This window comes from Bos grunniens, chromosome 18 (assembly GCF_055505025.1).
Source record: "Bos grunniens cultivar Pamir isolate PY7600 chromosome 18, Bosgru_T2T1.0, whole genome shotgun sequence".
Taxonomy (NCBI): Eukaryota; Metazoa; Chordata; class Mammalia; order Artiodactyla; family Bovidae; genus Bos; species Bos grunniens.
In genome coordinates this window covers 54,741,170-54,768,676 of record NC_141182.1, presented here as the reverse complement: position 1 = coordinate 54,768,676, position 27,507 = coordinate 54,741,170, and the positions used below count along the sequence as shown (strand labels likewise).

General features: G+C 58.6%; 1 protein-coding gene across 1 annotated transcript; it reads left to right on the top strand.

Moving 5' to 3' along the window:
- Nucleotides 1–429: 429 nt before the first annotated feature.
- NAPA (NSF attachment protein alpha) lies at nt 430–26,241 on the top strand. The gene is made up of 11 exons (XM_086353342.1): nt 430–663; nt 12,012–12,091; nt 15,477–15,593; nt 20,003–20,049; nt 21,231–21,308; nt 21,469–21,524; nt 21,615–21,699; nt 22,493–22,597; nt 23,896–23,964; nt 24,382–24,432; nt 25,456–26,241. Exons 1-11 carry the CDS (start codon nt 566–568, stop codon nt 25,555–25,557), a joined length of 888 nt encoding a protein of 295 aa, XP_086209468.1. The 5' UTR covers nt 430–565; the 3' UTR covers nt 25,558–26,241.
- Nucleotides 26,242–27,507: the final 1,266 nt, after the last annotated feature.

The window sequence follows — 27,507 nt, the reverse complement described above, 5'->3', positions numbered from 1 at the left end:
AGAGAGGAGGCGGGGACTAAGCTCTGCGCAAAAGAGCTGTCAAACCCAGGCGAGGATTGGCAGGGTCTTCCGGCATGGAGCTATCACGTGATGATCAGTGATCAGCTGACTAGTGTCTAAATTCCGCAGGGAAGTCTGAGACGGAGCCAAAGGCTGAAGTTGATTGGTGGAGGAGAAGCCAGAAAGCTTGCCCTCGGAGGCGGGTCCTTGGCGGTGAGGGCTGCGATTGGCTTATGCTGAGTCACGTGGGCTATCAACCAGCGCACCTTGTACCCTAAGGCAGATACATGCGCATGCGTTAAAAATCGGGTCGCTGATTGGAGGCCGTGAATCACGGGGCGGCGTGCATCGGCTGGAGAGGGCGTGGTCTGCGGTGCGCAAGCCGCGCTACGAGGCCGTTGGTTGGCCAGCTCGAATCACGTGGTTCCTGGCCGCAGGAGGCGCGCGCCGGTGCGACGTCAACGCAGCCCGCTAAGCTCCCCCGACCTGTCTCTTGCGACCCGGCCGTAGCTGAGTTCTCCGAGGGCACGGCTCCGGCGGTTTGCTGAGTACTTTTGCGGCCGCTATGGACAACTCCGGGAAGGAGGCGGAGGCGATGGCGCTGCTGGCCGAGGCGGAGCGCAAAGTGAAGAACTCGCAGTCCTTCTTCTCGGGCCTCTTCGGGTAAGAACCGCGCGCAGGGGTCGGCCGGGATCTCGGCTAAGAGGACGGAGGAGTCATGTTCTGGGGCGGCGGTAGAGACGAAGAGCTCGAGCCTAGAGGACGCGGGTGATTGCGGGCTTACGGACATGGTCTAAGGCAGCAGAGGGCACACAAGCCATGGCCAGGACGCCGGACTGTAGCACTGACAGCATGATTTGAGGAGAGACTGTCCGAGATTGTGGCAGGGCCGTAGGCTGAGGACACCCGGGCCGAGGCGAAACCATCTTGAGGCAGAAAGGGGCTCCAGGCTGGAGACGGGCCCTTCAGGCCTTGAAGGGAATGTGGCCTGCGGGGACCGAGGGAGCCTGGAGGGAAGCCAGGCCAGGAAGCCTTTTGGAGCTCAAGGAGAGCCTATTTGAAAGATCCCAGACGGCAGTCTTGGGGCCTGAGACTGAGGACTTACGCCCGAGGGCGTCCCCTTTCCGAGACCTGGGGTGATGGATTTATGTGAACTCTGGCCCGGGCGTCAGGGCTAAGATGATCCTACGATTGGTGAACCCAGTCTGAGTAGCGTGAGGTGTCTTAGGTGGATATGGCCCTGGTCACAGGTGACTAGTGTAAGGAGATCTGACTGCCAAGTGAGATCTGAACAGAGGAATCTCTGGGATTCCTTCCTTCAGAGGATTCCTTCAGAATCCTTTGAAAGAAGAGGGCTGGGAGACTGGAGACTAAGTTGGGATGAAGCTTGGTTTAGGAACTGGTGGAATAAAAATGAGAGATGAGGGAGATAAGAAAACCTAAGGGGCCGGAGGCCTGCTGTGTGATCTTCGAGTAAAGATGGGGTGTGCAGTGTGAGCAGGATGAGACTGGCATGCCCAGGTTAGGGCTGAAGGGGCCTGGGAAACAGAACCAGCCCCTAATGCTTGTGGCAGACATTTCACATGAGTTCATGTTGGCTCATAAAAGTTGTTCTGATGACTGTCGTTGGAGGAATTTTAGTGGCTCAGGAGGGTCAAAAGCTGAGGTCAGAAGCCTAGGCTCTGCCATTTCTTGACCTTGGGCAAGCTGTTTAACTTCCCTTATTATGGGGGGGTGGTGTCTTAGAGAAACCTGTCTCAGGCATTTGCCACTAGTATTGAAGTAGGGCACGTTTAAAGGGTGTAGAATTGAGCCTTGGACGTGGTTATCACTCTGAAAGTGTTAGCTACCATCAGTGTCATTTCCAGGAAGGAAACAGGTATGGAGCCTGTTCGGGACTGATGGGGATCAAGGACGGGGTTTGATGGGAGAAGTGGGGGTGGGGGCCTGTCAGAGCAGGGAAAGACAGTGTGATAAGTAAGGAGCTGAAAGGGGTTGGGGAAGGAACTCGGGCCATGAGGGCTTGATAGGGTTAGCGGAAGGGGCTTGAGACCTCCAGTGGAGAGAGAGCCAGGGAGGACTGAGGAAGGTTGTGTTGTTCTTGAAACTGGGAGGAGAGCTGCAGGGGAACAGGCGGGTGTGTAGAGAGTTAGGAGGAACTGTGAGGAGGGGCCATGGAACCTGGCAGCAGAGAGGCAGAGGCTGGGGAAGGGGTTTGCGGGGGAAGACTGGGGCTTTAGGAGAGAGGTGTTAGGAGGTTGGTAAGAAATGAGGAGGAGTGTTCTTCCCAGGAGAGGAGATGGGAACTGCTCATTGTTGCAAGTGGTGGATAATGTTTACTTATCCACCACAAGAACTTGAGTAACTTGGCTGAGACCTACCTAGTGTGGAAAAACATCCGCAGCTGATGGACTGTATTGATTAGGTGAGGAATGTTTTCTTTTAGAGGCTGAGAGTGGGGAGAGCGTGTCTGTGTTTCTGCTTCCTTCACAAGGGGAGAAACTCAAGTGCAGTGTTTGGGGTGGGGCCAAGAGCTCAGTTTTCGGTCAGGTCATGGTTTTACTGGGTGGCTTTTGGTGTCTGGTCCCTGGGGATTAGTGTACTGTTGGGCCATGCTTGGAAGGAGCAGCCAAGTCAGGGCCTGAAACACTTTGTCACCTGGCTGGGAAGGCAAGATGAAGACTTGCTAACACACTAGTAAAGCAAAATTGTCACATTTTTGAGAGGAAGCTGCATGAGCTTAAGGAATGCCCTGGTGAGGAATGAGCTGGGCCCCCGGGAACCCTGGGACGTGCCACAGGAGTGGGGGCTAGAGAGGGTGTTCCAGGCAGTGGGAGTTGTGTGAACAGAGATCTAGGGTAAGGGGAGGTTTGTCCAGAAATGATGGGGAGCAGAGATCCAGAGAGACCAGGGCTGGCTCCCTGTGAGGAGAAGCCTCCACCTAGAAGGATGAGCAGGAGTTCCAGGGGTCCTTTCTGGTGGGAGAGCACTCCTTCCATCAGAAGAGGCAGCTTGAGCAAGGCCCAGATGTGTGAAGGTCAGCGTCTGAAGGTTTACTCCGGGGGGTTCTGTGTCAGCCCACAAAGGTAGACGGGGCAGAAGGGGATGAAACTGAACAAGAACCAGGCCCCATCCTGGAGGGCTTTTTGAGAAAAGGCTTGGATTTGCAGAGCTGCTGGAGAGCATTGAGGATTTTAATGGCCTGTTTTAGGTTGTTCAGGCTGCTGTAACAAAATACCGTAAGCTCAGTGCCTTATAACCATCAGAAACTTATTTCTCACATTTTTGGACGCCAAGAAGTTCAAGGTCATGGTGCTGACAGGTCTGGTTCCTGGTGAGGGCCTGCTGCCTCACAGACAGCTGTCGTTTCACTGTGTCCTCACATTGTGGGAGGGCGGAGACGGGGTTAACTAGCTCTTTGTGGTGTCTTTTGTAAGGGCACTAATCCCAGTCATGAGGGCCCCACCCTCATGACCTAGTCACTTCCCAAAGGGCCCACCTCCTCATACCATCACTGTGGAGCTTAGGATTTCAACACATGAGTTTTGGCAGGGGACACAAGCAAGCATTCAGTTCACAGGAGGCCCAGTGCTGAAGACCTCCTGTTTAGAAAGGACTCCAGCAGCTGGCGTGGGGGAGGGTGAAGGCAGTGACAGTAATAACATCTGATAATGTTTATTAAGGGCTCTCTCTGACTCTGACTCAGGCCTGGGCCAGGCACTCGATGTGCATCCTCTTATGTGGTCCTCACAACGTCCTTCTGGAGGTGGATTTGTAGGGGTTAGAGTTGCGGGTCTTTGTGCTCAGTCTTCCGCTGAGTGGGCATTGGTGTTCATACCCATGCCTGTCTCATCCCAAAACCCTCTTGCTGCCATTCAGAGTTTTTCTTTGAGGCTCAGGCCCATTTCTGGGCACTCCGTTTAGGAGGATGTTGGCAAACTACGCATCTCAGGGAGTTTCCTTCCCCTGATTTCCCCATCTTCCTCACCCACATGGCAGTTTTCTCCACATGTCTGAAAGAAAGAAGAGCAGGTGTGTTCACCCCAGAGCCTTCAGCTCTAAGAGCACTCGCAGTGGTGCAGGGCAGGGTTGCAGATGGAGACTGAGACCAGCATGCCAGAGCCTGTCTGCCCGAAAGGCCAGCCCAGGAGGACATGCCTTGCGGGCAGGAACCGCTCCTAACACTTGCCCTCTGGAGCTGGGGTTGCTTGGCTTCCACGTTTGACAAGCCCCCTTTCCAGGAATGCAAGAGGGAGTGTCAGGGCTCAGCTCGTCCCTCCAGCTCCCCCTTCGCCTTTCAGGAACCTCAGTGATGGCAGCATTCCAGTTTGAGAGGTCTCTGCTCAGATCAAAAGGGCCAGGCAGGGTCACATCTGCCTGGGATCCAGGGCAGCCTGGTTGCCTGGGATGTTAAGCCCTTTGCCCTTTGTTGTTTCAGGGCCGCCAGACACTAGGGGGCTTTGGCACACCAGCAGCCTGGGGGGGAGGCGGTACCAGCCGGCTCTCAGATCCAAGCTGCTTCTGTTCCTTCCCTCCTGCTGCCTTCCCCTCCCTCAGCTTCCAGACAGGAGATGGGAGAGCAGCCCCGACTTCTGCCCTGGAAGCAGAAAGGTGGCGATTTCCCAAACACAGTGTAAGTGTGGAAGAGGAGAGAGGACAAGGAAAAAGCAAGATGCGCTTTTTCTTCCTTCCAGCTCCCAATGGACCCAGACGTCCTTGCTCTGCCCCTTCGGGATTTCAGACAGTGCTTCTGTTCCTCGGGGCTTTCCCCTCCCTGACGTCTTCCTCTGACTCCCTCTCCCACATCCAAAATAAAAACTTCCTTCCACTCAGATACCAGAGTGTTTAGCAAGTTTCTTCACGTGTGAAATGAAAGTGAGAGTGATACGTACTCCCTAGGGTTGTTGTAAGGAGAGACTGAGGTTATGTATGTAAAGTGCTGTGATCCTGGAGAGTGCTTATTAAGTGCTTGCTGCTGTTATTAATATTAGGTATTGTGTTTAGAAGTTGAACCTGAAGTCTTGGAGAGCTAGAGATAACAGGGTGCCATGTTGTGTATACGGACAGCAGCCAGGAGATCATGGTGGCACAGTTCCTGCTTGAACTGTCCTTGGGCACCAGAAACCCTCAGGAGCCCTGGAGGCTGGCTTTCCTGAGACCTGCCTGACCAGAGACTGGGGCCAAGGTCCAGGTGGGTGTCCCCCGGGCCCTTGGTGAGCCTGGGTTGGGAGTGACGGCTTCCAGACCGCTCTCCGCCTGCAGAGCAGGCAGAACCTCTGATGCCGGGGAATTGGGCACTGACTCACTGATCCCTGCCAACTGCCAGGATCCCCCACTCAGCACTCGGCGGCTCTTGCGAGTGGAGGCTTTCCTGAAGGGACTCAGGTTTCCAAGGAACCCGGCCCTTATGTCTCTGCAGTCTAGGGGTTCTGCCTCTCGTGGTGGAGGTGGTCACACAGAGGTATGAATGCTCCTGTTTAGGCTGGGGCTACTAAGAGGCAAGGGCTTCCCTTGTGGCTCAGCTGGGAGACCTGGGTTCGATCCCTCGGTTGGGAAGATCCCCTGGAGAAGGGAAAGGCTACTCACTCCAGTATTCTGGCCTGGAGAATTCCATGGACTCTATAGTCCATGGGGTCGCAAAGAGTTGGACACGACTGAGTGACTTGCATTTCAGTAAGCGGCAAGGCTCTTTCAGAAACAGTTTTTTTTTTTTAAGTAAATATTTATTAGTTCTGGTTTCTTCCTTGCTGTGCGGGCTTTTCAGTTGCAGCGAGCAGAGACTACTTGCCTGTTGTAGAGCGCGAGCTCTCAGTGGGTGTGTCTTCTGGGCTCTAGAGCACAGGCTCAATTGTCTTGGCCTGACCCATGGCCGAATTGTTCTGCGACACGTGGGATCTTCCCGGATCAGGGGTCAAATCCGAATCTCCTGCATTGGCAGGCGGACTCTTTACCACTGAGCCCCCAGGGAAGCCCCAGAAACATCTTTTAAGAACGGAAACCATTGGGCTCTCTGGCTGGGATGAAGGAAATGTGCAGAGGGGATCAGTGTAAGAATCGCAGGAAGGCGCCTGGCCCCTGCCTTTGAGGTCATGGTCATGAGGGCGCTGGGATGTGCTGGGGGTGGGGTAGGTGGGAGGTCCCGGGCTCTCTGGAAAGCGGGGGAGGGGTGCCCCTTGGCTTAGCCCGGGGTGGGAAGATGAAACCCATGCGGAGATGCAGTAGGAAGTGAACAGTAGGAACCTGCTCTCTCCCCCAGCTTCGTGAGAGTGAGCTCGTTGGCTCAGCACCTGCTGTGTTGGGGGCACTCTCCTGGGTGCCTCCTGCGGGGCTCCTCGTGCCTCCAGCAGGCCTGCAGGGGTGGACTCTTCTCCCCACTTCCCCATGAGGAAGCAGGGGCTGGGGTGCCACGAGCCGGCCCTGGAATCCAGGCCTGCCTGACTGCGCTCCCCAGATTTTCCACCGACCCCAAGCGATTCTAGACTTCTGCTGCTGCAGGCAGCCCTCAGAGCGTCTCTCTCCTCATTCCTATAACAGCATCCAGTCGTGCACATGCTCCGAGCTGGGCTCTGTGCTGTGCGCCAGGTACTGCGTCTCTGAGCCTCACAGACACCTCCCAGGTCGGGCTCGTTGTCTTCATTTTACAGATAAAGAAACTGAGGCTCAGGAATCGCTCACCCAAGTCACGCAGCTTGCAGAGTGCCCGAGGCTGATTTCAGCCCAGGTCCCTGGTCCCCCAAGTCCATTCTCTCTCTCCCCCTTGCCCAGCCAGGCATTTCAGAGCTGGGCAGTTAGCGCGAGACACTGGATTTTCTCCTCCTCCTGGGGCCTGTGCAATGTGGGATCTTGGCACACTGCAGAGCCAGCGAGGGGCTTAGGGCTCTTGGGCGGAGGTGCTGAGGGATGACCAGAGACCCCGTGGCTCTGGCTCTGGACAGCCCTGTGCAGTCAGCAGTGGGGCAAGGCTGGGACCGCCTGCTGCTCCTTGGCCGGGGGGTGCCTCCTCTGTTGTCTGATGTTCCTTCTTCACCTGCTGCTCCGCAAGGATGGCTCGGGCTGTGGGGCATGGGGAGGGGGTTGGCTTAGTGAATCCCTTCCCATTAAAAAGCAGAGATATCACTTTGCTGACAAAGGTCCGTATAGTCAACACTGTGGTTTTTTTAGTAGTCATGTATGGATGTGAGAGTTGGACCATAAGAAGGCCGAAGAATTGATGCTTTTGAACTGTGGTGCTGGAGAAGACTCTTGAGAGTCCCTTGGACGGCAGAGAGATCAAACCAGTCAGTCCTAAAGGAAATCAACCCTGAATAGTCATTGGAAGAACTGATGCTGAAGCCCCAATACTTTGGCCATCTGATGCGAAGAGCCTGCTCCCTGGAAAAGGCCCTGATGCTGGGAAAGACTGAAGGTAGGAGGAGAAGGGGGCGACAGGATGAGGTGGTTGGATGGCATCACCGACTCAATGGACATGAGTTCGAGCCAGCTCTAGGAGTTGGTGGTGGACAGGAAAGCCTGGCGTGCTGCAGTCTGTGGGGTCTCAAAGAGTTGGACACGACGGAGCAACTGAACAACCCCAGCTGACAGCAGCATCTACTCCTCAGGTGAGGGAAGCCTGAGCAGTGTTGGCTGTTTAATCAAGAGGCGAGGCCAGAGCAGGTAGGGGCCTTGCTCCTTGCTCTTTCAAAAGACTCGAAAGGAGGTCCCCGGATCGCCGAGTGAGCTAGAGGCTTGGGCCTTGGGCCAGCCCCTGAGCTTCTGTGAGCCCCGCCGCCTCTGTCTCCGGGCTCAGACCTGGAGGGTGACTGTGGGGATTGCTGTGCTGTTTCAGGCAGTGCCCAGCTGGCCGCTGTACGGAGTCATGAGGATGGACAGTGGAGAAGGAGGGGAGGGCCAGACTGACCCACCCGGGCAGCGGCTGAGAATCAAGGTGGGGACCTCCAGGCTGAGGAGAGGACCCAGGGCAGGTGGCTTGGGCACCACAGCAGGACAAGTCTTCCCTGTGCCTCAGCTGGTAAAGATTCCTCCTGCAACGCGGGAGACCTGGGTTTTATCCCTGGGTTGGGAAGATCACCTGGAGAAGGGAATGGTTACCCACTCCAGTATTCTGCCCTGGAGAATTCCATGGAATCACAAAGAGTCGGACGCGACTGAGTGAGGACTTCAAGTGGGAGTGACTCCATCTGCATGCCTTCTTAGGACCCCCAGAGACTTCGGGTGGGTGGGTTGTGACGTGTTTCTGGGCTCCAGGAAGTGCCCAGGGGACCAAGGAAGGAAGGAGGGAGGCTGAGATGTTGCCCTGCGGACCCCCTGGCCCGGGTCCCACCGGCCGTCTGTGCATTCCTGGCATGGTTCCCTCCTTCCATATGGCGGTCGCTGGAGGCTGGTGTCCGTGCCTGGGAGACCTGAGACCGCTTCCTCCGCCTTGGAAAGGAGGAGAAGGCAAAGCTGAGCGGGGGTAATTATAGACCGCCCTGCTCCAGGCTGGCCCAAACCGGTTCTGTCTATTCCCGGCATGGCTCAGAGAAGCCGTGGGATGGGAGGCGTGGATAACAGGCAGCTTGGGGGGATCAGAGGGGGAGAGACAGCCAGCTGTCACAGGAGCCGCCCCCCGGCTCGTCAGTGATGCAGGACCGGCCAGCTTCTCTGGTAGTTGGGCAGGGGTCCGAGGGAGGCCTGCTTTCCTTCCCTCAGGGAATTGGCAGGTTTTGTTGGGGAGGCCGCCCTTGGATAAGTGACATGAAGTGGCCTGACCTAACTCTTGACAGCCTAGCTTCTCAGGAGAGGAGTCCTATAGTGAGCCATGCAGATTTGTCACGTGGGAAGACAGCTTAGAAAAGCAGAGGAGCTGGGGTCTTCTTCTGCCCCTCCTTTCCTTTCCAGAACCCTCCTTGTTGCAGGGCCCGGACCCTTCTCCTGGATGCCAGCCTGGGGTCTCCCGCCTGCCTCTTCAGCCTGTGGCCCACCACTGCCTGCAGCATAGGCGTCCCAGCCCTCTTCTCTTCCTTGTCCTGGCTGGGGTTGTTCGTGTCTCAGGGCCTTTGCACGTGCCGTGACTTCTGCCTGCCATGCACTCCCTCTTCATACGGGTGCTCCTGAGTCATCTTTGAGGACTAAGCTGAAAATCTCAGCAGTCACAGAGCATTTCTCTGACCTGCCCACTCAAAGAAGCCCTCGCCCCCGGTCCCCCTGGAAGGGTCTTGCTGATGTCCTGTTCACCAAGATCAGGGCCTTCCCCTTCGTGTGCTGCTGTCCCCTGCTGTGCCTGGCACATCTTCAATGCAGAGATGTTTGTCCCCCTTGTGAACGAACGGCTTCTCCTCCGGGGTCTCAGGGACCCGAAGCAAAACGACTTTCGCCTTCAGCGTCTCCACTTCCAAGAGGCTGGCACTCCAGAGAGTCTCCTGTCATCGCCTAGCCAGGGACCCGGCTGGGACCCAAGCGTTGAGGAGGCCAGCCCGGAGGCCTGAGCAGATGTTAATCCCTCTGGCTTTTCCACCCCACAGTTAGAATGACTGACCCAGCACGGGATCGGCCCAGCTTAGCCTGGGATCATAGAATTTCAGCCTAGCAGCCGACAGGCTCTGTGTCTGAGTCTGCTCCGTCTCACTGAGCCACGGGGAGCCGGCCTGGGCTGACTCTGCTCGTGGCTGATCATCCGGCTTCAGGCCTCGCTGGGGTGGGATGGGCCATTCCTACTCATCCGGGAGCCTGAGATTTCTCTGAGGACAGTGGGGTCTGGATGGGACTTCACTGAGAAGGAAAGGATGCCCTTGGGAATCCATGGGAGGGGGGCAGGCCTGAGAGCACTTCAGGGAATGCAGCTGGTTCTTCCAAGAGAACCTTCCAGGGACGGTCCCCCAGGAGACTGTTCTGAAATCTCTTCCGCCCGAAGCTGGTCAAAGTTCCTCAGCTTTCCAAGCCCAGAAGTGGGTTCTGAAGACGTCGCTCCACACGGGCCCCAGGCCCAGTGTGTTGTGCAGCTGAGGGGGGAAGACAGTGGGACCCAGCAGGGCGAGTGTTGGGGAGCGCGTCCTGGGGACCACAGAGGGTGGAGGCAGTGTCTGCCCAGCTCCAGAGGGCAGAGGGGACACATTTCAGCTAAAGAAGACCCTTAGCTGGTGCGACTTGGATCCAGGAGGCCAGAATACCGGTCCCAGCCAGCCCGCCCTGGAGCCTTCTGACATCACCTGACGGGATAGGCCACTGGTGACTGCTTCCCAGGTGGTGGGTCTGGGTCAGCTTCTTCCCTCCCAGACTCGCCCGATCGGCTCAGTCATCTGGGGCCACCCTGGCAAATCCTGGGACCAGGCCCCAGCCCAGGCCTACTGAGTGAAGTCTCCAGGGAGGGCGGCTCCGGCTTGATTATTGCAGCAGACATCCGACATGAGTCCAAAGTATGGGCGGCCTGGCCCCACCGCACCAGCAGTGTGGAGGGCAGGGATGCTCCCCGCACAGGACTCAGGATCACCCCAGACACCCTCACCCTCCGCGGCTGGGGTCAGCAAGGTTCCAGGGCTGGTTGACAACAGAGATGAGGGATGGGAGAGTGAAGACGATTTTGTGATGATTTTCTCAAATACCCACCTCTTCTCTTCAAAATGCAACACTGCTTGATGTCAGGGAGGAGAGATGTAAAATCCGTTTGTTGGGACTCCTGAGCCCGTGTGTTTCATTCTCCTGAGTTATATGGGCGGTGGGCGTTCAAACATGGACACTCAAACCTCGTGGGCTCAGCCTGGCTGGATTATTGCAGCTGAAACAACAGAAGGACAAGGAGGGGCCTTGCGGATGAGGTACTAACAGAGGGCCCCCCAGTTCAGGAAGAGGTTCTTCTGTACTGCTTGGAAGTCAGAAAGCTGGGTAAAGCTGCCCATACGAGGAGCTTTATTTTTTGAAAAAATGTACCTCCCCTGAACCCTCCAGGTTCCTACTGTTTCACAGTAAGTGTTTTGAAGGTTATTACTTGCCCATTTTATTTATTTACTTATGACCTCGCCACATGGCATGCAGGATCTTAGTTCCCCAACCAGAAACTGAATCCCGGCCACAGCAGTGAAGCACCGAGTCCTGACCACTGGACCGCCAGGGAATCCCCATGATTTTGCCACTTTAAACAGTCTTGTTTTGAGCATCCTTGTACCTTAGTTTCGTAGGATAAGTTGCTAGGAGTGTAATTCACTCCTGGACCACGGGACCCAATGCAAACCTTAGTACTTAAATACATGCACTTTTTTTTCTCAAATAAGTAAAATATGTAGATGCTTTTAAAATTCAGACAGTACTAAAAAGGAATATAAGTTTGTCCCCCACACCTGGCACCCAGTTCTACAGACCCCACCTTATAGAAAAATACAGTAATTATTTTGTGTGTATTTTCCCAGTAATAAGCTGTTTACATGTATGTTTCTGGTCTCACTTTTTTGTTTTAACACAAGTGGGAGTTTTCTGTGTACTTACTTAAAAACAGTATTTCTTTCTGTGTGTGTATTATTACATACCTGCCAAGTCGTGAATGGGTGGTGACATGCTTTTAGGGTTGAGAGGCCTCACTGAACAGCTGCAGGCTGCAAGGCACAGGGCTGAGACAGGAAGGGACCCAGCATCCACGGCTGGACTCCTCTCCCAGAATGCTTTGCAGTCTCATGGGGAAAGGGATTCGCGAAAGCATGGGAGCCCCCGAGCATCGCGAGCAGAAAGTGGAGGAGACTGTCGGAGGCGGGGCTTTGGGGGGTGGTCAGGAAGGGTCCCCACCGTGAGGGTGCAGCCCGGACCGGCCCATGGAGGGCCTGGACAAACTGTGGGAGGGGCTGGGGGCTGCCGGCTCTGTCTCCCTTGAGCCCGCACGGAGGCCTGAGCTGCAGCTGGACTCGCAAAGCTGGCTTCACAGGGAAGTGGGGGCCGCCATTCAGACACATAAGGGCACATCTCCACTGTTGCTGGGGCAGAAGGCATGCTTTCTCTTTGGTTCCAGATAAGATCTTTTCCTTACCTTTTTTTCCTTTCCTTTTTCCCAGAGGCTCGTCCAAAATAGAGGAAGCATGTGAAATCTACGCCAGAGCAGCGAACATGTTCAAAATGGCCAAAAACTGGAGTGGTACGTGATCCCTGCTAGAGCCCCTCTGTGGCTCTGTCACCTCCTTTCCCTTGGCTCCCCATCCCAAAGGCCTGGCTGAGGGGTCAGCCTTGCAGGCCCCATTCTCTAAAGCCGTCACTGGCTCTACAGACCCGCTGGCCTGCCGTCTGGTCGTTTTGAGCTGGGTCATTTTACAGCTTGGGTCCCAGGACCCAGGAGAGCAGACTTAGATGATAAGGATGAGTAATAGATTATTGAATCAGATAGACCCATGTGGATTGGTGAACTCTTAAGGGGTTTCTCCTTAAATTCAGAATGTCAGATTTCCAACAAGGATTGACTGGGCAGCACAGGGATCTATACTCATAATCTCATAATAGCATATAATGGAAAAGAATCAGAAAAGGCATACATATATAAGTGAGCCACTTTGCTGTACCCCTGAAACTAAGACAGTATTATAAATCACACACCATCTACTTAAAAATAGAAAAGAATTTCAGGTTTCCCCGGAAGCAGTTCTCTAATTCTTCCATCAGAGTCTGAATTCTGGGCTGAGGGACATTCAAGTGGTCCAGCAATGACTGAGCACTCCCCTGAGCACCAAGCAGGCAGTGTTTAGTTCAACCATCACAGCAGCACCATGAGGGTCAGTACCATTAATATCCCCATTTCACAGACTTGAAAACTGAGGCTCGGCCCAGTCCTTTGCCCAGCACACCAACATGAGTGAGTGGCTGAAGCAATTCAGAAGCCAGAACTCCGGTTGTGGAGCCTGAACAGCTCCCGGTGGCTTCCTGACCTTTGGAATCCAGAGTGACTGGCATTTGTGTCCAGCTCAGACTGGGGCCACGTGACCTTGGGGAAGTTGCTGGACTCTCCTCAGGACAGCAGGGGAGGTAACAGTCCTGACCTCGAGGGGCTGTGATGCAGGCTCAGCCGTCTCCACGCAGGGCGGTCAGCCCGGCGCGGTGGCAGCTCCATTCCTCACTCGTGTCAGCAGCACCTGTCCCTCTGGAGGGGGCAGGAGAGCCCTTTGAGGACTCCGGTCAGCAGATTGGCAAACTGCAGGAGCGCTGACCAGGTCCCCGGCCATCTGTGTGCTCACTCCAGCTGGAGCAGGATGCCCGCCCACACAGACAGCGTCATAAGGGCCTCTACCCGGAAGTGGGCATCCCAGGTCCCATGGCTCCAGAGACTCTCAGGTCCGTGTTGGTGGGCGGAGTAGCCCTTCTGATTCGGCCAGGAAGATTAGGTCAGACCCTGGCAAGGCTGCGGCTTGAGCTGTGTCCCCCGAGGAGAGGCGGGCAGGCGGGCAGGAGCTCCTTGAGGTCTGAGGGGCCAGAGATTTGTTTGGGAACTACCTGAGGGCCTGGAGGAGAGGTTCAGAAAGCCAGTACTTGAGCCCTTCTGGGGCTGATGTCATAACAAGGCTTCAAACATCAGAAAGATTGTAACTAGGACCTACTGCATAGCACAGGGAACTCTACATAGTACTCTAATGGTCTATATGGGAAAAGAATCTAAAAAAAGTGTGTGTATGTGTATGTATATGCTGAAGCTCCAATACTTTGGCTCCCTGATGTGAAGAGCCAACTCATTGGAAAAGACCCTGATGCTGGGAAGGATTGTGGGCAGGAGGAGAAGGGGGCAACGGAGAATGAGATGGTTAGGTAGCATCATCAATTCAACAGATGTGAATTTGAACAGACTTCGGGAGATAGTGAAGGACAGGGAAGCCTTGCGTGCTGAAGCCCACGGGGTGGCAAAGAGTCGGACACAACTGAGCACCTGAAGAGCAATAATGTGTGCGTGGTACGTGTCACTGGTCCGCTGTGCTGAACACCGGAAACTAACGTAACATCACAACATCGTACATCAACTGCACTCCAGTTTAAAAAGAAACAGCAAGATTGGGTCGAGAAAATCAAGCAGAGACAGTGCTGAAACCCAGGAGGAACTTCTGACTTCAGACCACAAAGGAAATGAAGCCTGGGACGGGCTACAGAGGCGGGTGTGGAGGCAGTGGGCAAAATGGGCTCTCCTCCTCCGAGATTATTTTTGGGTTCCTGAAAATCAGAAGAGTTTCTCCTGAGCTTTCACAGCATACACTGCGCCTGGAGCCAGATTCTGTGTGTATTTTTATGCTCACCCCAAAAACAAAATACCGTTGAAAGATTTCTTTTTCAATCACGTGGATGTTGCTTTACTTTTAAAATTTGTCACCTCTTTCCCTCCCCCAAATAGTCAAACAAAAATCTTAAGCCATTTTTCCCCCCAATGATACTACCTTTCTGGAAATTCTGCGCTCAAGTTTGGAGCCCTTAAAAATAGGAAAGAAATCAGACACAGTGAAAACCTGGGTGGCTGAGTTTAGTTTCCTGCTCTAAAGGTAGAGTATAGGGCCGGGCCCTCTTGTCCTCCTCCAACTCAGAAATTCCATGATTCGAGTTCGGCTGGAGAAAGAGGAAGGGCAGGGGCTTCAGGACGGAGCTGGATGTGGCCATTGGAGCTCCCAGTTAGCACAGCTCCCACCCCTGGAAGAGGAGGGCTCCCTCTGTCTCCCTCAAGTCAAATTAGAAGATAGAGACGCGGGAACAGACCTGTGGAAGGTGACGGGGCGGCTGAGTACGGGACAGCCTAGGCTTCAGGTGTGGTCGCTGCAGCTGCCCTCCACCCGTGGGCATTGTCCCCATGCACTCAGGTTCATAGGGGCTTCCCAGGCGGCTGAATCCACCTGCCAGGGCAGGAGACGCAGGACATGTGGGTTCGATCTCTGGGTCGGGAAGATCTTCCTGGAGAAGGAAGTAACAACCCACTCCAGTATTCTTGCCTGGAGAATCCCATGGACGGATGAGCCTGGTGGGCAACCGTTCACGGGCTGGCAAAGAATCAGACGCGACTGAGGGACTGAGAACCCATGTACACACTCGAGTTCATGGCATCCACATCCCCTTTCCCTTTCTGGATGTGAACCTCCTGGGGGCCTGGACCCTGTGAGTTCTCCCCAGGGGAGACTGGGAGCTGGGGAGTTAGACCACAAGGGCTGGGAGCTGTGGGTGGCGGTGAAGTCAGGCTTGGAAAGGGGAGGTGGTGGGAGTGTGGTGCAGCTGGGTCTTGATTGCCCCTCTCTCCCCCAGGACCCCCACCTGGCCCCAGCCTGTGATGCCCTCTGGAATGCTGGTTCCAGGCTCCCCGGGGTTGGGGGACAGCTTCCGGGTGGGGGTGGGGGGCACCGCTCGGATCAGGTGGCCTGAGGTCCAGGCCTGTACCTCGGTTCCCCCAGGCCAGTCTCCTCCTCTCTCAGGGACTGACGAGAGCTTAGCCCCCTCCCCAGGCGTCATCTGAGCGGCTTCCAGAGCCTGGAGCCCTGCTCTGAGGCAGGGCGCACCCTCTTCTGTTCCAGCTGCCGGAAGCGCTTTCTGCCAGGCGGCCCAGCTGCACCTGCAGCTGCAGAGCAAGCACGACGCGGCCACCTGCTTCGTGGACGCCGGCAACGCGTTCAAGAAAGCCGACCCCCAAGGTGAGAGCCTGGTGGACCCGCGCCCCCGCTGAGCCCTCCAGAGAGGGCCGCAGGTTTTCCACCACGCCGCGCCGTCGGCGCTCGCGCTGTGACTCGCGCGTTGGCTGCCTTCCGCCTGGCGTCAGTCTGCCTCTCTCTGGCTCCCAGCCTCCGCCTCCCCCTCCCGCTCTGTGCCTGCAGCTGGTGGCGCCCCTCCCGGAGCCCGGGAGCATGTGGGAGTGGGAGTTACATCTCAGGCCCACCGCGTGCCCAGGAGAGAGGAAAATCTGTTCTGCTGTCAGAATTAACACGCGGAGGGAGCGGGAGGGGGTTCTGAGACCAGCCAGGTAGGAGTCTGCCGAAAAAGGAGCGGAAGTTATCCTGACCTGGCTTCCCTTACCCCCAGGGTGGGGGGATTGGAGAGAACCGGGTGGAGATGCGGTTGCCAGAGAGTAAGTTCCTTCAGATGAGAGTGTGTTGGGGACCAAAGCCCAGTTTGGGGCTGACTTACTGTGAGGAAACCATGTTTGTCCCCCGCTGGGCTCATCTAAAGTAGATGCACAGCCCAGCGGGTACCAGGCTGTTGGATCTTGGGGGGCTGGAATTTTAGTTGTTTTTTTTTTTTTTTAATCTTGGTGCCAGACATGGGTTGCCAACTTTTAATTTTAACAAGCAAAAGGCTTTTTTTTTCTAATGACTATCTGTTATCACTATCCACTCACAAGAGAATGGGAAATACGCAAATATTAATTAAAAAAAAAAAAAGGAGATGCATCATCTTGAATAAAGGCTTGTCCTTCCCAAGAGAGGGCAGTTTGCACCAGTGCCCGGGGTCTTTCCACGGATCTGTGAGCCCCAGTTCACATGCCAGCTCAGGGGACATTGGTGGCGAATTCATCATCGCCACCGCGACGTTTTGGTTCCCAGTCGAGGGTTTGATGTCTGTGAGGGCCAAGTACCTGTTCTTTGTCCCCAGTCTTGCTGGGCCTCTCCTCTGTAGCCGGGTGTCTCTCAGACGTTGGCCTCGGTGGTCACATGGCGCACTCAGCGCGGCTTGAACCAAGGGGAGACCTCATGACCGGGTGTGTCCTGGTGACTGCCCAAAGCTCAGCGCACCTGGCTGGTTGGCGCTGAGGTGCAGCAGGCCACTGGTGATGTGGCCATGAGCCAGGGTTTGGGTCACATGATGAATGACCGTGGGTTTGTTTTCAGCTTGAATCACCCCGGAAAGACTGTGCATCCCCCTCAGAGAGTCCCGCCCCTGCCCCCAGCCTGCCTTCTCTCTGGGGAACTGGTCGACCTAGAGATGCTGCCCAGGCACCTGTGACAGACATTGGGCCGCCGCACCTGAGTGACTGGAAGGACTGGTTCCTGGGGTGGAAGCTGAGGCCGGGCTTCTCAGCAAGTGCATAGGGCAGATTTGCCGTTTAAACAATCCCCAGCGCTTCTGGTGGACAGGCCCCAGCGGGTACTAGCATGTGGCATCCTTTCCCAGCTTTTGAGCTGAGGCTTTTCAGCTGGCAGCGGGCTCTGCAGCGTGTGTGGGGGGCGCTAGGGCCCATGTGAGGGTGTGACCCGTGCCTGGCCTCCAGAAGCACGGAGGATGGCTGAGGTGTCTGGTGGGCAGGTGGCGGTGGTTGTGTGTGACGTGCCCGTCGTGGGGCACAGAGGGCGACTTGGTTTGTCTCAGCATCAGCCAGCCCGCTTCTCTGCCCTGGATGTGGAGGCCAGGAGGGAGCAGGTTTGGCACTAGAGGCGGCTCTCGGGGAACGGAAGGTCCCGTGGCGCAGGGGAGAGCCTCATGGGCAGGGCCGGGGTTGGAGGTTCTTGTTGCTGAGCAGGGGGAGGTGTTGAAGGGGCTCCCAGCACCCCTGCGTCATAACTGACCAACCCCCACTCAAGGAGGGTGGGGCTCACTGGTCTCCGAGGCCCATGGGAGCCTGTTCCTCTGTGACCTGGGGCCATCAACAACGTGTTTTGGGTCTTCACTTCCTGGTCAAGGAAGCAGAGATCGCATGTGAGTTAAAGCACAGACGGGCCCAGCCCTACACCAGCGTGAGATGTATGTCTGAAAGGGGTGACCCCCGGCCCTTGTCAGGTGGGGGTCTGGCCTGGCCACTTGCCTTGTCAGTCAGAGCCAGAGGGCCCACGTGGATCCTTGCCAGGTTTCCCCATGCAGGTGGCCGGCTCCCTGGGGCCTTGCTGGCCTCACCTGCCTCAGACACCTCCAGCTGTGTCAGTGCTTCCTGCAGGAGTCCTGGAAGCTCCCCACTTGCCCCCGGACAGGCAGCTGAGCCTGCGCCTCAGGGCCACCAGGGCGGACGGCGGGATTTGGTGCCTGCCTTCGCTCTCCCTCTAGAGTCCGCCCTGACCTAAGGCCACTGCTTTCCCCTGTCTGGGCCTGAGCACCGCCCTCACCCCACCTGCCTCCCAGGGCTCCAGGTTTCCGCAGGTGGATGGTGGGTGTCAGGTTGCTGGGTTTGCCATGCTTGTCCAGGGCTGTGCGGGGCTGTCCACGGCTGGGGTCCCAGAGACTGGAAATAAGCTGGTTGTAGCCGCGTGTCAGCAGCTTGTCCGCTAGCGCGCCAGCTGGAGTGTCAGCTGGCAGCCTGCGCTTCCAGAGACAGCTGTCCTGGAGCGAGGGGCCTCAACCCTGTGTGAATCCACGCTGCTGGCTGCGCCTAAGCCGTCCTCCCCTGCCGCAGGGGCCCTCTGGCCGACAGCACTCAGGCCAGCGCCAGCAGGCCCTGGGCAGCTACTGTGGTGGTGGTGGTGGGGCGAGGGTTCCTGTCTTGCCTGGGAGCTTCCAGCCTCTCTGCATCCAGGGCTCTGACCTCACCAGGGGCAGCCTTTGCCCCCTTGGCCTGCGGAGACCAAGCTATGCGCCGCAGCATTCTGGGAGAGGAAGCCCCCGAGTCGCAACCAGTCCCCCAGGGTGGGGGACGGGGTAGGATGCGGTGTGCAGAGCCCGTGCGCTGCAGCCCTGGCGCCTGGCTTTTGAGCATCCTTAGCACTGCGCTGTTAGCTCATCAGTTGCTTCGGGAAATACTCTGTCACAGAGCGTGTGAGAGTGTGTGTGCGTGAGAGACAGCAACACTGCTTCCTCCGCTGTATTTGTCCGCGGCGTTCCCTCCTTTTTCTCCTTCTCTCCTGCCTCTTTTTCCTCTTCGCTACTGCCCCAGGCTTCCACCTGTCAGCCTCATGACCTTCACCCCGTGGTGTACGTTCTCTGAATCTTTTGGGGGGGGTCCCCCGAGGCCTTGCACCCAACCTCCCAAGCCTCCATCCCCCAGAATAGCTCTCAGACACCCCCTTTTGGCCTATGAGTTGGGGGAGTGGGGCTTGTGGACTCCCTGAAGGACCAACCACAGGTCTGAGGCTAAGAGCCTCTGTTGATGCATCTCCCTGGGTGATGAGACCTTGAGCCCCCGTTGAAAGCAGGCACTGGGCCTGGGCCTTCCTGGTGGCATCTCAGCCCTGTGGGCCCTGCTGACGTTGAAGCCCTAGCGGCAGGCCAGGAGCCTTCCCGATGCCCCGGGCTGCGTGAACGCTCAGCTGTGCCCCAGCTCAGAGCCCACCCGCTGTGGTCTGTCCAGGCTCTCTGTATTCCTCCTCCCACCTCCCCCAACACACTGTCCTCCCGAGATGCATTAAAATGACGTTTAAAAAAACATCCACCCGAGAGCTCATCTTTGTCTGCTAGAAAATGCCTCCCACTCATGCTTCTCTCTCTTCCAAATAAGTTGTCAAAAAAAAGAAAACAACAACCTTTCTCAAAGTTCCAAATTTAAAATGTCGCGTGCGAGAGTCCAACAGAGGTGCCCCAGTGCTTCCTTCCGAGCGCCACCCCAGGGTGTGTGTGTTGTCGGTGACGCCTGTGGTCTGAGGAGCCGATGGGTGCACGGGGATGTGACGGAGACCCCACGGCGGGGGCCTCGGGGTCACAGCACCCTGCCACCTCCTGCCACGGTGGAGGCCGGGCAGGGGCAGGGCACACGGCTGGTTCAGGGTCCCGCCGTGGAAGGGTGGCAGAAGGACCTGGCTGTCCCTCCAGTGTCAGGCTTGGCTGCGGCTGCCAGCAGCTCATCCCCGAGTGCAGGCCCTCAGCAGTTCTGGCTTCAAACCCCCAGGGAGTCTGACATGGTGCCGGCTGCGCCCTGTCCCACGGTCACTGGGGAGGTGGTGACATCGCGGTGGCCCCGGGGCAGAGGGCAGCCGTATTGGCAGGGCTCCCCTGAAAGCACGTGCCCAGCAGGTCACAGCCAGCAGCATGAATGAGTCAAGCCAAAATTCCTGGGGCTCGGGACCCCCGTGCCCCCCTGAGCCCTCTGCAGCGGCCCGGCGCCTCCCTTCTCTCCTCTCCTCTCCTCTCCTCTGAAACGACTTCACCTTCTCGTTCCTCCTCCTTGCCTCCCTTGTTCTCTCTCCAGAGGCCATCAACTGCTTGATGCGAGCGATTGAGATCTACACAGACATGGTAAGGGCCACCGCATGTCCTGGCTCCCTCCCTCCCCTTACCCCACTTCAAGCCCTGCCTTATTGCCTCCCCGCCCTCCATCCCATCCCCTGCCCCCAAGAGAGACGGGAGGGGAGGCGGAGGGGGGAAGGGAACTGTCACAGGAGCCGGAGCCGGAGCCGGGCTGGGCTGGCTGGGTCCTCACACAGCTCCGTGCCAGCCTGGCTCCTGGTGGCAGCTCCCAGCACGTGAGAGGGGCGGACGGCCCCTCCCCAGGTCTTGTCTCCAGCCCCCCGTAGGCCACCATTGTCCTCACTCAAAGGCATTACCACTGTTGGGGCCCTCACGTGTCCATGGAGTTTCCCCTTCCCCAGCCTCCCCCAGCCCAGAGTGAGCTCAGCCCCGCCTGCCCTGGGGAGCGTCCTCATCGACAGATGAGCCCTGGCTGCTGGTCCAAGCCGGGAGAGCCAGCCTGAGGCGCCAAGCCCAGGCCCCATCCGCGTCACATTCACCTGGGGCCGATCGCCCGTCCTGCCCCGGCGGGTCCTGCGATGCTGTCACCGTGTAGCCATCCCCGCTGGGTGCTGCAGGAGACACTGCGCTGGGCGGTTCGGTCTCCAGAGCGGCAGGCACAGGGACCGCCGCTGGGTGGAGGCGGGTAGGAGGTGCTCAGCTGCTCTGGGAGCCGGGCCGCCTTGGGGAAGGCCCTGGGGCCTGCGGGGGAAGCTGCAGCGTGCGTGGGGAGAAGGGCCATCTGACCACACGGGAGGGGAGGTCGGGAGGCAGGCCCTCTCTGGGGCAGCGGGGACTCTTGACGTTTGGCCCAGAGTCTAAGGCTATTCCTCCCACCTCTCTGGACCAGTCACATGTGCCCCTGGGCCAAGGCCTCTGGCCAGTCCCAGTGCCCGTATTTCCTGTGTTGCCCCATCTGCTGTGTTCCCATGGAGGCTGGGTGTGGGGGGGCATGCCCGCAGTCACCTGGTCGGGGCAGCACTCAGACGCAGGCCTGTCAGGCAGAAGCCTCCCTCGCAAGCCTCGTGCCTCTCAGGACCCTCCTTGGCGGACCCCCCTCCCACAGGTGGCCAAGGGCTGAGAATCCAGTTTCATGGGACTGGGGGCCAGGGTGAGGGGCATGTGGTTGAGCTGGGCAGAGAGCTCGGGACCCCCTCGTCGCTGACAGCCCCTTCTTACGTCTCACCCAGGGCCGCTTCACCATCGCGGCCAAGCACCACATCTCCATCGCCGAGATCTACGAGACGGAGCTGGTGGACATTGAGAAGGTGGGCGGCGGGGGCCCAGCCTGGCCAGTGGTGGGGAGGGCTGCTGCAGCCAGTCCTCTGGGACCAGTCTGGGGGCCTGGGGCGTGGCAGAGCTGCCGGGCCCGCAGGCGACGAAGGCCGCCTGAGCCCCTCGCCCTCTCCCCCGCCCCGTGTGCCCCAGGCCATCGCCCACTACGAGCAGTCCGCAGACTACTACAAAGGCGAGGAGTCCAACAGGTACCCAGGCGCCCCCTGCCCGCCCCCGCCCCCGGCGAGGGCCCCAGGCCCCGCCACCACTGACCCCCTGCCCTTCTCTACCCCTCTCAGCTCGGCCAACAAGTGTCTGCTGAAGGTGGCCGGCTATGCGGCGCAGCTGGAGCAGTACCAGAAGGCCATCGACATCTACGAGCAGGTGGGGACAGCAGGGCCTGAGCCCCGCTCTCTGGGGCAGGCACTGCGCCCTACCCTGCTGGCCGGCGCCCCTTCTCCCCACCTCCCACCCTCCCCCGACTTCTCTGCAGCGCCCTCGGTCATCCCCATGCCCTCAGCTTGGACTCGGCCTGGCTGAGCACTCTCCACACACGGCCCCGTGTGGCGTCATCACGCTCTCCCTAGACAAGTCCTCCCCACATTGCTCACCAGGGCCTCCGCGGGCAGAGCGAGGCCAACTCCCAGATGGGGAGAGAGCGGAAAGAATCACAAGGCCCGGGATGGCCGGTTGCAGCTGAGGAGCCTGCAGAGAGGGCAGGAGGGGGCGTCCCCTGGATGTGCATGCTCCCTCCTGGGCGAGGCCTGGCCCCCTGGTGGGTTCAGCCTGGCTGGGAGACAGGGAGGCAGCTGGCCTCGGAGGAGCGCGGGGCGGGCGCCGCCTCTCATGTTCTGCAGCCTGCCGCCCCTCTGCCCACCAGCATGCCAGCCTCCTGTCAGCCCAACAGCGGGGCCGCCGCCCCCATCACCTGCTCAGGCATCTCCAGGAGCCCACAGACAGCTGGCCTCGGCCCTGGGGCCACACACCCACCCGCAGCACGCCCGGGTCCTGGGTCTCTCAGACCTGACGCAGAGTTTCCCGGGGCTGGTCTCTGGCTTCCTTGCCCTCGGGGTCCTGGGTTCACAGGGCATCACTGGGCATGGACCTAGTTCCTAGCTGCTCCCAAGTGCCTGGCAGTGACCCGGCCCTCTGGCTGCCCACCGCCTTGTGCCTTCAGGTGGGGACCAACGCCATGGACAGCCCACTCCTCAAGTATAGCGCCAAGGACTACTTTTTCAAGGCTGCCCTTTGCCACTTCTGCATCGACATGCTCAACGCCAAGGTAAGCCCAGGCCATGGGACCCCCCCAGGGTTACCACCACACGGGGTGAAACGCCAAGGTGAGCCCAGGCCCCTGGGCCCCCCAGAGTTACCCCACATACAGGGTGAACGGCAGGCCCTGGGGCCCCCCAGAGTTACCCCACATACACACAGGGTGAACGGCAGGCCCCGGGGTCCCCCAGAGTTACCCCACATACACACAGGGTGAATGGCAGGCCCTGGGGCCCCCCAGAGTTACGCCACATGGCGTGACCACCCCTGGAGCACCGTGTCTGTCACTATGCCAAGTCACCTCTCTGCCTCTCAGGAGGGGCAGGTCCCTTGCTCCTCTCTGGCCCTGGCAGCGCCTTCAGGCAGGAAATAGCTTGTTCTCACTGCGTTTCTATCCGTGATGTCACTCACTCCACCCTTGTACCCTTTGCGTTTCCAACTCCAGGCTGGCTTGGTGCCAGGCATTTTCTTTTGTGGGAGCATTTTTGGAGTCCTTACTGTAACCCACGAGGTTGGCACCATGGTCATCCCACTTCACAGAGGAAGATACCGAGGCTGAGACACAGAGTCTCTCATTCAAGGCCATGTGGCTAGTAAATTGCCCCAGGAGTCCAGACCTTTCTGACTGCTGATGTTTGAACCAGAGCCTGCCTGCCCACCCCACCCATCCTCAGGGCCTCTCAGCACGAGCCTGGTCAGGGCTCGGAGAGGAGCTGGGTTTTGCTGGAATCTGGGGTTTCCTGGGGTCTCCAGCTGTCTGCCCTCACCCACATGGTGCGCCTCAGCCCCACCCTCACTCTGCGGGTGCCTGCTGGGGCAGGTGAGAGCTTGGGCTTTGAGGTCAGGCCGGTTCAGTTCCCCAAAATGTGTCCTGAGCCCTGTGTGGGTCACTGCTGTCTCTGGGTCTGGTTCTTACTTGCAGAATGGAGTCACCATCGTTTGACCCTCCTTGGGTCCTCATGAGGGTTAGACATGAGGCGTCAGGCATGGCACAAAGCATGTGCACCTACCCTGGTGGGGCTGGGTGCAGGGAGAGGCCCCAAGCGCCGGCCTGAGGAAGCCTCCTCCCTCCCCAGGCCCCCGTCCCCTGCCCGCCACCCACCTCCACAGCTGTCTGCAGCCAGGTTGGCGCTGAGCTTAGCTCTGGGGAGCCTCTTCACCAGGCACAGAGCCCTGTGTCTCTGGAGGTTGGGGTGGGGATACAGACAGCTGACTTAGGGCTGGAGCAGCCCCAGGTCCCTGCAGCTGCCAGGGGATCTTCATCAGCTTGTTCCCTTTTTCCTTCCCTCCGTCCTCGCTGACCCTCAGCTCGCTGTTCAGAAGTACGAGGAGCTATTCCCTGCGTTCTCCGACTCTCGGGAGTGCAAGCTGATGAAAGTGAGTGTTGCGGGGGCATTGGGCTGCTCCTCTCCCATATCGGGGGCTTGGGCTCCGGTTAGCACAACCACTGAGACCTGTACAGTGTTTCTCAGGGGCCTTTTTTTACCCCCCCCCCCCGCCAATCTCATCTGCCATCTGGGTCCCCATTTTCTGGCTGAGACAAGACTCAAGCGTTGATGGAGCCAGGGCAGAGCAGGGAGGCTGTGGGTTCTCACCCGCACATGGGCACGCGTGCGTGGGTGATGCTCCGTGTCAGTGACCTTCTGAGCTGAGGGCAGGCTGGAGCACAGCCTCTTTCTCCCACTCAGCCTGGGCACCCCTGACGCTTATCCACCCAGATACTGTGTGTGGAGCTCCTCCGGGTCAGGCCTTGGCCTGCCTGGCTCCTGAGCCCCACCCCCTGTTGTTTCGCAGAAGCTGTTAGAAGCCCACGAGGAGCAGAACGTGGACAGCTACACCGAGGCGGTGAGTAGCTGCGGGGCTGGCAGCCCCCATCAGACGTGGTCCTGTGAATTTCCTCCTTTTTGTCTCTGGCCCCAGGCCCTGGCTGTGGATTCTTTTCTCCCGTCACCCCAGAATCCTCACAAGTAGCCCCAAGAGGTGCAGGGAGTGGTCTCCCCATCTTAGAGATGAGCTGGGATTCAAACCCGTGTCTGTGTGCTCCTGAAGGCCAAGGTCTCTGCACCCCTCAGGGTCCCCCGGATGAGTAGTGCAGGGAGTCTCACATCGGGCACTCTGGGTGACCCTGGGGGTGCAGGGAGGGAGTCATGTCGTCCCCCTTCCCTCACCTCCCGGAAAGCTGGAGGCAGGTGCCACTAGGGGTGCAGGAGAGGTGGCCTTGGGAGGCCCCCTTCCAGCAGCTTCTCTGATAACAATCTCCCCACAGAGATGCTCTCCCTGTCCTTACCCTGTTGCGAGGCATTCTGGAATTGTTAAACGCAGCCCAGGTGGATCTGGATCTGTCCAGTGTGACTCTCCCCAGGCACCCCTCACGAATCATAGACCCCTGAATGATGTCAGGGACCAAGCTTGGCCAGTCCATCCCTCCCCAGACAGCTGGCCGGGGTGGATGGCAGGAATCTCAGCAGCAGAGCACAGGAGATGGGAGAGGAGGGGGCCCGCAGGCTGGGGCTCTCTCTGCCCACCCCCCTCCCACCCGCCCGCAGCGCTCAGAACAGGCCTGCTCCATGTTTCCAGGCCTCAGTTTCCCATCCTTAAAACAAGAAAGCTGGACCTTTTGTTTTTCCAGCTGTAAATCTTTTTTCCCCCGGCGGGAGCCCTCATGCGTCAGCCAGTAAAGACAGGAGGGAGAGGCTCTGTCCGGGGTCAGGGCTACGCATCCTTTCACCCCTGTTCAGGGAGGGGCTGCTGACAGGACCGTCTAGAGGATCCTGAACAGAGCCCGTTGGGCTGGGACTGGGGACAGGGTGGAAGGCGAGGCCGGGCTCAGGGCGGCCGCTCACCCCGAGCCTGTCGCCCGGTGCGCAGGTGAAGGAGTACGACTCCATCTCCCGACTGGACCAGTGGCTCACCACCATGCTGCTGCGCATCAAGAAGACCATCCAGGGTGACGAGGAGGACCTGCGCTAAGCCCCGCGGGGCCCCGGCGCCCGTCTCCCTGCCCCGTCCGCTCTCCCCCGGCCAGGCCCTCCAGCGAGGATCGCCGTGTGAGCCCAGAGAGAGGGGGGCCCGAGACCCTGGCTGCGAGCCCTTCCCTCCTCCCACCGAGGACTCTACAGCCACCCCGCGGGCTCAGCACTGCTTCCGGGGCCCCCGAGGCCGGGCCCACTGGCCAGACGGTCACCCTCTGTTCTCACTGCATCCCTCACCCCCTGCCCTTTATTTAAGCCCCCAGAGCTGCTCTTCTCCACCCCGACACACAGGCTCTCTGGCAGGCTTTCTGGCGCAGGCCTGTTCACTGTGGGTGCTGCCGGGGGTCGGAGTCCGCATCCAGCCCCACCTCTCCCAGCCAGCTGAGTCATGGAGCCGGTGTCTCGTCTCCTCGTCTCCACCTTCCTCCCTGGCTGAGCTCTGGGTCCATGTAGCCACCGTGATTCGCTCTCACTGCTGGGGAGGGGGTGGCTCCTTTCCCCCACCCCGCACTGGGAGCCCCCTGCCTCCTGCAGCCCCGACCTCTCAGGATGGACCCAGCCCTGGAGCTGCGAGGGTCGTCCCCATGCCCACCCCTCTGTCTCCTCCCTGCGCTTCCAGGTGGTGGTGGTGGGAAGCCGCCGCTACCCGAGGAAGGAAATAAAAGACAACGCTTGTGCTCGAGTCTCCTCCTCCTCACGTTTCTGCCCCTCTTTTTCCCCCTCACCCTCAGGCCTGTGTCCCATCTTCTTGGCCCTCCTGACCACCCCCCATCACCCTGCTTGGGCTCTGGGCACCCTTTGCAGGCAACAAGAGGGCAGTCTTGCCTGGCAGGATGTGCTGGGTCAGAGCCTCCCGGAGGGGAGGCCCAGCATGGTGGGTCTGGGGAGGGGCCACGGGCTTGGGGTCTTGAGGCCTGGGCCCTCTGGACCCTGGCTTCCTTAGCTGGGATGATGGATGGCAGTGCCCCCCTCCAACTCAGAGCTGGCAGGAGGATGTGTGCAGCATACAGAGGGGTGGAGGGGCTTCCCTCATGGTCCAGTGGTTAGAATCCACCTTTCAGTGCAGGGGGCACTGGTTCAATCCCTGGTCGGGGAACTAAGATCCCACAGGCTGTGGGGCAGCTAAGCCAAGGAGCTGTAACGAAGATGATGCGTGGCACGACTAAGACCTGATGCAGCCATGTGTTTTTAAAAATGGGTGGAGGGGGCTTCCCAGGTGGTCCATTGGTTAAGAATTCATGCTTTCATTGCAGAGAACATGGGTGCAGTCCCTGGTTGGGGAACTAAGATCCTGTAGTCTATGAGGCGTGTGTGTGTGAGTCACTCAGTCACTACCAGGGCCTTTGCGACCCCATGGACTGTAGCCCGCCAGGCTCCTCTATCCATGGGATTTCCCAGGCAAGAATACTGGAGTGGGTTGCCATTTCCTTCTCCGGGGGATCTTCCCAACCCAGGGATGGAACCCGTCTCCTGTATTGCAGACAGATTCTTTACCACCTGAGCCACCAGGGAAGCCAAGGCCAAAAAATAAACGGTGGAGGAGGCACACCAAGTCTCCCAGCCTCACACCCCACATCCGCACTTCCCTGGAGGGAAGGCCGGAAGCCCCAGTGGCACTGTTCCATCTGTCAGAGGCGGGGGAGGGAGCGGCTTTGGCAGGTGGATCAGGGGGACAGGTGGGTGTGTGTGGGGGGGGGAGCGCAAACAGCAGGAGCCCTCTGCCCAGGGAAGGAGGGCAGGGCCCAACCACCTCCTCCTCCTGATCCAGCACGTGGACCTCTCTGTTAGTGGACGGCCTGGTGTGTGCGTGCCTCCAGCCGGCCCTGGGCCAGGCCAGTCCCCATTGGGGGTGGGAGGACAGCCGGAGGAGGGCCAGTGCCAGAAGGTGGACTTGGTGTCACTGGTATGACATCAGGATGTGAACTGAGGCTGCCTGGGAAACCAGGGC

What these genes read in the sequence shown, in the direction of transcription:
- NAPA (XM_086353342.1), top strand. Translation starts at nt 566, where the DNA reads ATGGACAACTCCGGGAAGGAGGCGGAGGCGATGGCGCTGCTGGCCGAG. An exon ending in TTGAGATCTACACAGACATG is followed by an intron (nt 20,050 to 21,230) that starts GTAAGGGCCACC and finishes CGTCTCACCCAG; the next exon opens with GGCCGCTTCACCATCGCGGC. An exon ending in CCATCGACATCTACGAGCAG is followed by an intron (nt 21,700 to 22,492) that starts GTGGGGACAGCA and finishes TTGTGCCTTCAG; the next exon opens with GTGGGGACCAACGCCATGGA.